The sequence below is a fragment of the Corvus brachyrhynchos genome, unplaced genomic scaffold (genome assembly GCF_000691975.1).
Source record: "Corvus brachyrhynchos isolate BGI_N302 unplaced genomic scaffold, ASM69197v1 scaffold319, whole genome shotgun sequence".
Classification (NCBI taxonomy): Eukaryota; Metazoa; Chordata; class Aves; order Passeriformes; family Corvidae; genus Corvus; species Corvus brachyrhynchos.
In genome coordinates this window covers 1,374,263-1,385,586 of record NW_008246065.1, presented here as the reverse complement: position 1 = coordinate 1,385,586, position 11,324 = coordinate 1,374,263, and the positions used below count along the sequence as shown (strand labels likewise).

Genomic DNA, 11,324 nt, shown 5'->3' with positions numbered 1-11,324 from the left:
CAGGAATCTCTTCCTGCAAGAGCCCAGGCCTGCTATTTTCCTTACTTTGCTCTATGCTGCTCTCTTCCTGTATGATGGATTGGGAAACCATTGGTTTCCTCACACTGCAAAACGAAAGCTAATCCTTCAGCAGTAGGAGAGCAGTGACCTGTGTATTGTGCCCCAAGGAAGTTAAATTATGGCAGGCTTTGGAGGCTGCACTTAGGATAATCACTTTCACATAAATAATTTTACATTATTTAGTGCATTTCTGTCCTTGTCACACAGCCTTAGCAGCACTTCACGAAACTATAGGCAGGGGCTGTAGGAGAGATGGCTCCAAAAAATCACTGAAGATGTTGTCATAATCACAGGGTCTCCTCTAAGCTCTTTCTGCAGCTCTTCACTGACAGCTGAGGGTCCCTGAATAATTTCATAGGGTCAGCAAAATGTATCACCTCGCTGACCAACATAGCAAAATGATGCCACATATCAAAAGAGCTTTTTTACCATGGATAAATACTGCCAACCTGCAAAAGTGGGAATTCCTCATTGTCCATCACAAGGTCAGAAAGACATGGGATCTCCTCATGGCTTCAGTGTAAAAAACCAGGTTCTAAAGCTCAAGGGGCATCAGGCCTCACAACTCCTTCAAGGATTTTCAGAAAGCCAGGAATCAACTGGTAGTTGACACTAATTTCTTGAACACTTTTTAAAAAACTAAATTAAACCAATATTCTATTGCCATCGGGGTGCTTTGTCTAATACTGCTTCAGGGGCTGCCTCACTCACATCTCATCCTCAAAATGGGCGTTTTCAGATCACTGAAATACACAAAGTGTTCTGAGAAGAACCAGCTGGACTTTACCCACAGGAGTACTGATGTCAAAGCCTTCACCAGCTGGGTTCCTAGAAAGCAGTGTGTCAGAAGTTGCAGCAGCAGAACAAAACTTACGTACTCAACAGTCGTTTAATTAAGAAATCAATCACCCGAGGAGGCAGAGAACACAGGTTGTGGCAAAGGCTGTGTTACAGTGCTTTTCTAGTACTTTTCAGCATCAGGTGGGGTGTGTTTATCTGCTCCAGGCTGGGGCTGGCAAAGCCACGTTGCCAAGTTCTGCCTCTTGACAGGCCACACCATCGTACACCAGATCTGGCATGTTTGCCACCACAGAATCACAATTCAGTCACAAATGCCAGTGGTGCATTCAGAGTTCACTTGGATCACATGTTTATATATAAATTCCAGGCTCTAAATTCCCCTGTTGTAGAAGAACTCTGTTTCTTCTGTAGATGACAAAATTTCCGGTTCAAGATCTGCTCGCTTTATCTGCAACGTAGGAAAAAAGGGAATCAGCACCACCACAGCCTGGTAAGTGAATGTTAAGTCCTTGTTACTGCACTGCACTTTGCACAAATTCAAGTACTGCATTCAGTATTTGGGACTTAGAGCTCTTTGTTTATTTGGGGATTTGAGGGATTTTTTGTTGTTTTGGGGCTTTGTTTTTTTGCTCCTCCAACACTTTCTACATGTGCACACATATGGGAAGCAATATTTATTATTTAAGAATAGTGACATTATCTCCATTCACTATAGAATGACAGAATCATTTAAGTGTGAAAAGACCTTTAAGATCACCAAATCCAGCTGTAAATATATTTGGGTGACACCCAGGAGAACTTCTGCTGTGGGCTGAGTGAGCCATTGAGAAGGAAAGGGAACAAACCAGCCCTACTCTCAGTACATAATTCCTCAAAAGTCCCCTCATTTATGTTCAGTTTGATTTGTTGTCGTAAGAGATCAAGAAATCAAAAAAACCCCCAAAATTAAAATGCCAGAAAGTTTAGGCAAATAAAAGAAACCACTGAAAATTGCAAGAGCCCAGTCTGTGATTTGCTAAGAATATTCACAGAGTGCTGATAAGGGAGAGGAAACAAATGCAGAAAGGCTCCTCTCATCTGGCCTTTTCCAAAGCCCAAGGTTCAGGGGCTACATCCTCCATTTAAAACCTGCCAGGAAAGCCTTCTTTCCCAGGAAACAGATGACACTTCCCAGTTCAGCAAGGCACAGTGAAGAGATGTCCCATGTGAGCAGGTTTATCTCTCCAGTGAGCCCATGCTGACTTTGTGTGAAAGAAAAAATTCTCATCTACATCTTGCCTTTCTCCTGCAGGACTGACCACAGTGCTGAAAGAGCACTTAAAGATAGTTCTGACCTTGCTTGCTTCTGTTGTGAATGTCTGATAAATCTACATTGAAAAGTGTAAATATAAATAACACACAATGCAACTCAGTCCTGTGAGCCTCTGCCTGGTACATGGGCCTTCACAAGCAGCCTCTCTGCTGCTGCCCCATTTTAGATGCACCACGTTAATCCTGTTGATTTTTTTATACATGGCCTTCAGACTGCTGGCCATAGTTCTGAAAGGCTGATTTAATGTCACAATAATCCTAAATCAATTCCTGTGAAAGGACTTACCTCCCCACACTGTGGGAACATACTAAATGAGACTGGCAGCATCCCTGCTAGGACTGACGTAACCACAAACATTCTCACTGGACCCAAAGCACGAGGATTTTTAACAAATCTTGCTCTGTCCAAGACATTGAAAAAAGTGTGTCAGTATATTGAAAAATAACCTGACAGTGACACAAAGAGCATTAGCTATTATTTTACTGGTTGAAATTACACTGAAATTAGTCATAATCTAGGTTTATGGTTCCTAAAGATGTTTCCTTACTCCATTTCTTATGTTCTTACTCTTAACTCCCCGTGCTTTCCCTTTATTTTGTGCTTGCCTGCAGCATTTTCCAAGCCCAGACAGTCAAGATTAAGAAAACAACCAGCAAGATCCAAGTGACAAAAGGAGAGAAAGTACATTAGTGCTTTAAAGTGTCTCAGTTCTTTGATTAAGATTTTTCTTGCATTACCCTTTTTCCTTACACATTTAGTTCCTGTGGACAGTCCTGCTTTGCCTTGTGCAAAAATTTATTACTTGACATATATATTTAAAATTTTGTTTTACATCTGCATTTGTCTTCTGATAACAGGAGTCCCTTAAGCTGATAGGGAATCAATTTAGGCAATACCAAATTAACTGACAGAGATGATCCCTACCTGTACTATTTACATGACAAAGATCGTGATCAAAAGCTCAGGACAGGCTAAGAATCCTCTCATAAAGCATACAATGTATTCTTCCTATGATACAGGGATTTAAAATGTTGCAAAAGCAAGAACATGGTTTACAATACAGGGAAAATTTGGCAGTTGAGATCTAGCTTCAGTTGCAAATTCAAGTGCCACATTACCTCTTTTAAAAATACAAACCTAAGCTAAGTGCTGTGAACAACCTTGATACAGACATTGGAACTCAAGGTTAGGGAACCAGAGGTAGGTAGGTGCTGGAAAACAGCTTGTCAGGAGAGAACAAACATGGTTCCTGCATGGGAGCAGAGAGGAAAACCTCACTCCTGCAGACCCTCGAAGCATGGGTTCAGACATAACCAGATCCACTTAATGATCTAAAAGAATCACAGCAGCAGAACAGCAACTTCCCACATCATCCCTGCTACCAAGGCAAGCAATACTGCAAACCAACAAATGGCAAATGGTAACAGCCAGACTGAAAACCAGAGCACCACTGACCAGGCAGCCCCAGCCCTTTGCAGTGCCTCTCACCTCTGCACACAGTACATGAGCACTTCTGGCAGGAGGAACGTTGTCCCAAACAAGACTGCTCTGGACAATGCCGTTTCCATAACAGCCTTCAGGGAGAGAGCAAACAAGTGGTGTCAAAGCAGTGCTCTGGGCAGCTTCAAACACTGCCTGCTTCCCTGAGTGCTTTTCTGTCGAGCACTCTGGAGTTTAAAGCAACAGGTTAATGAGGGATAAAAACATCTATTAGAGAAATTCTTTCTTAAATGGAAACTAAGAGACAAATACTCTGTTTATTAGTGAGAAATTCCTTAAAAGGGAGGTGAAACCACTGATGGGTTTTCTTGCCATGATAATAATGCTGAGACTTGCTTTTTTGAAGTTGTGCTGAACTTCATACAATTGGTTATACCTTCTGGGCATCCTAACTAGCCTGTGTTAAATCAGAAGTTCTCTCTCCAGCTGTCCCCAAATCCTTATGCTCATCCACTTGTTTCCACAATACAGGGCTTTTCTCTGAGGTGTCTCATCAGAAGACCCAAGAGTCTTACCTCCTTCTGGAGGTGACATGGGAAAGCAGAAATGCCTGTGCAAGTGTCTCTGGTACTCACTACATTGGTCTGGGGAGGCAGCCAACCCTTGAAGACACAAGGGTTGTGGAACTTGGTTCCAGAAACCTAATCCAAGCCTGCCCAAAGATTCAGCACCTGATGTGGGATTCCTTATTCCATGTATCTAACCCTATCTACACTCGGCATCACATTCTGCTCTTAGCAGGGAATGAAAGTCACATCAAAGAGTTCTCCACCCCCTCACCTACCTTCTCACCAGCCTTCTTAGACACTCCTACAACCTTGCCATTCCTGTCCATCACTTCTATCCCATTATCAAATTCTGGGCTTCTCACCATTGCCACAGTAAATGCACTCGTCAAACCTGCAGGGTTAAAGGGGATTTTGCTTATTAAATCCAAAAAGACTGTCTCAATAGTAACATTCATCATGATGTGCATTTTACATTTCCAGTTCAACAGTTCACAACTGAATAACCTGACAGCTTCAAAAGAGACTGCCCCATAAAAATCTACTTGGGATGTGAATCTTTGTTTCAGAAGCTTGATTGAGACTGTAAGGCTTCAGTCCTAAAAGGTGCTTTGTCATTACAGTTTCAGAGCTATAAAATCATTTCCATCCAGCTCAAACCATGAGAACTTTGTTCTTAAGAGAAAGTAGAGGGATTTTTGTTGTGCTTAGGTTTTGCCCTGCTCAGCACAGAAGACAAGACCCTGAAGGGAATAGGGTTTCAGTAAAGGCTGCATCCCTGCATTGAAAGGAAGGGCATAGACTGGCAAACTGACCTTGCCTGAAAAAATAGATTTCTCTTTTTATTAGTTTTTGGTAGGGCTGTTCAATAAAGACATCAGTGTACCAAAGGACACTTTGCAAATGCTGGACTAGCATTAGTCAATTATCCTCAGGCTTCTCTCTACATTTAAGAAAATGGAAGCACATTTAACACCCGCTTCAAAGGAAACAAGTCAGAAACCTCTAATGTACGTCCTCAGAAAGATCTGAGTAGGCATCTCACATAACTTGAAACAAAGGAGATGATGTGTTTTAATTTTATCAATTTTCCCTTAAGAAAGGCCTAAATTTCTATAATGGCAACAGAAACACAATTAATGACATTAAATACTTAAACATGTCCTGGTGCAACTTCACCACGGCAGTAGAGCTGTTGTGGTAATGAACTGAGTTCCACTTTCCTTGCAAGATTAATAATATCCTGCTGGAACACGGCTCACTTCCTGCTCCCTCCATCCCAGAGCGATGTCGCACTCTGGTGTCACGGATGTGCCACACCAGGTCATGTCAGTGCCACTGCTACTGCCCTCCTGATGTGTCCTGGTGCTTTCAGGTATGTGTACAAAGGTCACAAGAGTGCTCTGCAGCTCTGAGACTAAAACCAGCAAGAATCCAATGAGGTTGCGGTCACTGCACAGTGAGAGATGTCTCCCACAGAAAGGAGAGGGCCAGCAAAGGCAGCCAGAGAAGAAACAGTGAGACCACACCTGTGCAAGAGCAAGAAAACTCTACAGTCAGGCAGGCAAATGGCCCTCAGACCAGCTGCATGATGCACAGTTTGTTTCTACTCACCAAACAGAGGAGCAGGTAGCAGTTTTCTGACAACAAATTGCATTAATGGGCTCTTCAACATGTAACGATTCACGGAGATAAGAGGGAAAGCCTAAGGCATGGAGAGGAAACAGGCACCTTTCATTGAAAAAATGTGCAGCATTTCAGTGTAACAGGTTAGGAAAATAAATCTGTGACTTAGTACATAGTTACCATCTATGAAAACAAACAAATGCCTTGGTTTAACATTCCCACAAAATATACACCTTGTCTAGTTAATGAAGGTGCTGTAATCATTCTTTTAGATAAGAAGAGAAAACATTATGATAAAAAAAGCATTCAACATTATTACGTAGAGGACAGCAGCAGTGTGAATACAAAGACAGAAAAGAGAAAAGAATTACCTCTAATAGTCCTTGGACATTCATCCAACTGCACTGTGTCACACACTACTCTCTCCCCCAAACAGGATGTCTGGTTTACTTCTGTATTTTTCCTGATTCCTTGCAGTTTTAGCCCAATTCTACATTCCCATAATAACACTTGCAGGATGTTTCATTTAGGAATAAATGGCCAGGACACCACCTGGCCCTTAGAGTCTACCTTGGAGGGCAACGGGAAGCACTCCCACAGTGACCCATGGGCATGGCTGCCTCCCCAGACCTCTGTAAGCCCTGAGCAATCCTGGCCAGCTGTTTTGCTCAATGGGTAGAGGTGAAAGTCCCTCTAACAGAAGCAGGGACAATCACATTTTTCTGCCAGCAGCTTATGAAAATCACTGCTTCATGTGGAGAGTGAGGAGAGGCATTACAGAGCCATTTACACTTGTGATGAGTGTCATGAGGATACCTGAGCTCATCCTGATGTAGCAAACTCCAGAAATCACAAATTCCTATTCCAGCAGAGGACACGGTGTCAGCTCCCTCCTGGAAGGCTAATTTCCCTGCATCCAGTGCAGTATTTTCATGGCTATGCTGTTCCTGGGATTTGGGCAAACACTGTCCAGCACTGATGCCTGCAGATTTCACCACTTGTTTGGAGTTAGATCTCCTCACGGCACCACATCAAAAATCAACTACAACACCCCAGTGGCTCACTCTGTGTTTGTAAACACTGGCCAGTTCCTCTCACTACCTGTTTTCTAAGCTTGCAATATAATAAAGAAAATGACACAAGAGGCAGCATCAGAGGAAGCCAAGCAAGATAATGGCTGACAAAGGATCAGAAAGAATTCTTATTCTGAACAGTTCTGTGGCAAGACATCAGAGTGGAGCACCAGAGCAGAGTCCTGAAGGGTATCTGGCACTGTGGTTACCTCAGTTCCTACTCCTTCTCAGGAGAGCTTGTCAGGAAGGCAATCATTGAGCAAATACTTACACCAACACAGGCTGAATAGGAAACAGCTCCCAAGCCAAGAAAGAGCTGCTTTCGTTGAAGTGAGTATTCCTAAGGAGGACAGAAAAACCACACTGCATAAGTACATCATAAAACACCTGTAAATGAAGTTCAAAATGGTATTGTACAATTCAGATGATTACAGAAATAAAAATCAACACATACTTCAGCCTTTGGGGTGCCATTTCCATTTATCAGGGTGAATGCTGTGGTGTATGTGTGAAACACGAACTGCAGAAACAAGAGATTGTAAGAAAACATGAATTCAGGATGGAGACTAGAAGACCTGTGAAAGCAGAAAGAAAGAAGCAATTACCTGCCAAAAAAAAGAAGGCTTTGCCTCACGCTGAACAGATGAAATGATGACCTAAGAGGAAAAATGCACAAGGAAATGAGGTTTGATGAGTGTAGAAGTTTTTGGTGCAGGAGCACCAGGAGAACTGCTGAGGTTCCACTGGCAGCAGTGTCAAAGGCTCCAGTCAGTGCCCAAAGCCACCAGCCTTGGTTCTAGGCTAGCACATTCTCTTGTCACAGAGCTGACATGCTCATTTTTCTATTCAATAGAAAGCACACAGACACATGGTGGCAAAACCTGTGCAAGAATATTGCAGCAGGATGCTTTCTTACCCAAAAGAAAAATGCATTTGTGCCATGAAGCTTAGATGCAAATAAAATAACTAAGGTAGCAAAAGGCTAATTAAAGAAATGATTGAGAAAGGGTGAGATTGGTTTTGCTGGGGATAGGAAAACTAGATCTAACTGATCTAAGATCGAGGATTTTAGGAGTTAATTCCCAGCTCCTTCTCAAATTCAGACAGTGAATAAGAACTTCAGCTTTAATAAACCACAGCTTTTCTTGAGGCCTGAACTCCCAAGCTCAAGGTGTGTAACACTTTCAAAAAACGGAGTCAATCAAGATAAGAATACAAAATATCAAATAAGACGAAGGCTAAGAATCTCCAAAGCTTCAGAGAAGGATCAGTAATTGATTTAATTTTCATTGATCAACCATCTTTATTATTAATGCCAGCACTGACTCTAACCACATCTATGAGAGCACATTAACGTGTAAATATAAAGAAGAAGTATTTCTATTAATTCTATTAGTGCTCTTAATGAATTTAACAGCCATCAAGGCTTTCATTATAGTTTCTAGCAGTGCCATGTAAGTTCATTCTGTAATGTCTGTATGGAATGACATATCTCAGGATGTACACTCATAGGCCAAACCCAAAGAATCGAAATGAATAAACATGCACATAATTAGTTACAAATTTCATGAAATGAAATGGTGCAATTTTTGAGCACAGTAACGAGAGTTTATTTTTATATCTTTGGTAATTTATTGACAACACCATTTCCTACTTGCCAATGCACCAATTATCTACATAAGAAAAAACTGATATTCTGGGTCTGAAACAGACCACAAGGCTCCAACTCCTTCCCACTGCAGTTCCAGATTTTTGAGGTTAATTTTTGAGGCCTTGCTCTCAGTGCTGAGCAAGTTCACCTTGCATCAGAAAGCTGTCCTTCACACATGAACAATCTCTTGGAATGCTGCTGGAGAAGGGTAGCCAACAGCTTTGGACTTCCAGGGAGGTTCTTTAAGGGCTCAATTTCCAGGTTACTCAGCACTTCCCATGAAACAGATATCTTTCAAACAGCTTGTACTGAAGCTACAATAAAGCCCCAAAACTTCTATTCCCTCCCTCCAGCCCCTGGCCATGGAAAATGTAAGCGTTGCTGGCTGCACACTGGCATCTGTTATGATTACTCACCAAGGGAAGAGTTATGGGCATGAAAGCTATAAAGAAAGAAAACTTTATTTCAGTAAAAATAACGTCTGTGAGTGTAGATGGATGGTCTTGAGCAGAAAATTCCCCTAACTTCCCCCTCTGGTTCCATCTCCAAGTAAAAAACACTGCCCACAAACCCCAGCATCACCATTAACTTCAACCCTAAGCTTTGTCTCTCACTCCTCACTCAAGAAGCCACAATCCCTGCTCACAGTTCACAGCCAAAAAGAGCCCTCCTGAACTCCACTCACCAGGGCTGCTTGGAAACCAAATAACTGAACACAAGTCCAGCTCTCTATTCGAAAAGTGAGGCAGTAACAAAAGCTGCCACAGTTGTGAGTGGTCACAGGAGATAATCAGTAAATAGGCTCAGTATGGTTATGTCTGATGAACAACCTGTGCTGCCTTGGCTCCCTAAACAACACCCCATGCATGCTCTGTCTGTCACCAGAAAGTAAATTCATCCAGCAGCCACAGCCATCAAGGGAAAAACTTAAATTATAGTAGACAATTAAATGTGGAGGAATTTGGGAACTTATTCTGCAGTGACAAGAAACAGAAACTGATCAGTGTTTCCATCTAGATGAGCAGATTATCCTTAGGAAAAATCCCTCAACAGGACCATAGGAATAAATAAATAAATCTTCAACATATATAACAATGCAACTAACAGAACAGTCTACCTGCTTTTTCTACATGGAGAAGAGTGTCACTGTGCTATCACAGCAGCTATTTCCCATGAGCTATTCCCCCTTGATGCTTCAGTCACACACACAGAATTTCATTTACAGGAACCTACCTGGAGGTCTGAACAAAACAGGAATTATCTTGTCTGTATCAGGATGTACACTGGACTTAAATAAAAAGAAGAAAAAAAAAAAGAAAAAAAAAAAAGCAAATTAGAACATCTTTGCCATACTTGAATAAGGAAAAAAAATTCTAAATATTTTGTAAACTTACCAGACTTAGCACGAAGGCTTGTTTGGTCTACAACAGTTGGAAAATAAGGTCAGTAATTAAATTTCAGAAGAGACTGGGAAAAATACTCCTTTTAAATTTATTTTATGTCTTTTTCTAATAACTTCCCTTTATACAAAGTATATATATTTATATATCACTTTAATTATATTTTCCCCTAAAATTTCTCTCTATATACTCCCTGTTGAATATAAAGCACTCACATCCCATGGGCTGTGTAACAGCACCAAAGCACACACTAGGGCAGAACAGAAGGTTAATCTAAAAAAGTTAAAACTAGTAGGTACTTTAAAACATAAAACAACAATTAAGTATGGCTAAACACTTATGTTAAGATTTTAACTGCAGTCCAAAATACCTGATTATTCTGTATGGGCTCACTTAGGGTCTTCTCATTGGTTTGTATTAATAACCTGGTGCTTTTTATTTCATTCTGTATTTGAGAAAAAAAAACAAACAAAAAACCCTCAGATTTCAATATTCTGAGTGCAATATGTAAGTTATAAAACACTCTAAATACAAACCTAGAAACTAATGATGCACCTGTTCCTCACCTGACCAGTGAAAGCAAGAACACACCTAGACACAACTGACAATCATAGAAACTTTTAAATTATTGGGATAATTCAACTGCTGGCACAGCAGCCATGGGCTGAGCAGGGCTCCTGAGATGGTTGTGCCTAGAAATGTCCCTTGGTTGATGTGATCCCATACAGAAGTGCATACACGTGTATTTCTGTTTATCGTAGAACTGTGGAATGCTAAGCTCGGGTTGGGAGGGACCTTAAAGCTCATCCAGTGCCACCCCTGCCACGGGCAGGGGGGACACCTTCCACTGTCCCAGGCTGCTCCAAGCTCCAATGTCCAGCCTGGCCTTGGGCACTGCCAGGGATCCAGGGGCAGCCACAGCTGCTCTGGGCACCCTGTGCCAGGGCCTGCCCACCCTCCCAGGGAAGAATTTCATCCTAATATCCAATCTAATACTGTCCTCCGTCAGTTTAAAGCCGTTCCCCCTTGTCTTATCATTCCGTGCCCTTGTCCAGCTCTCTTGCAGCCCCTTTAGGCACCAGAACATTACATTCACTGCTACATTTCTCATATATTTCATTTTCCCCATTTCACAGCCCGGCAAAGCCACAATCCCTGAGGTCTCTCGCTCATCTCGACCCTCCCTGCGCGCTACTCACGGAAGACTTCAGGAGCAGCAGCGGATCCAACGCGTCCGCCCAGAGGAGAAACCTCTGGAAGAAAGACTGAGGAAGACACGTTTAATAGAGACGAGGCGTTATTGCGGACCTGCCCTAACCACGCTCCGTCCCCACATCCCCTCCCGTCCATCCCCACTCCCGACCTGCCCCTCCGCCCTCCAGAAGCGCAGGTTGG

At 42.3% G+C, this 11,324-nt stretch overlaps 1 protein-coding gene across 1 annotated transcript; it reads right to left on the bottom strand.

The window, feature by feature from the left end:
* Positions 1-930: 930 nt before the first annotated feature.
* Positions 931-11,322, bottom strand: SFXN4 (sideroflexin 4; the record flags this gene model as incomplete). The annotated part of the gene is made up of 14 exons (XM_008643182.2): positions 931-1,309; positions 2,459-2,573; positions 3,662-3,747; positions 4,458-4,573; positions 5,794-5,884; positions 7,150-7,218; positions 7,333-7,398; positions 7,484-7,534; positions 8,946-8,971; positions 9,763-9,817; positions 9,924-9,950; positions 10,300-10,374; positions 11,129-11,194; positions 11,293-11,322. Coding segments are annotated over 14 exons (951 nt in total), but the record flags the coding sequence as incomplete, so codon positions are not given.
* Between the last annotated feature and the right edge of the window lie 2 nt (positions 11,323-11,324).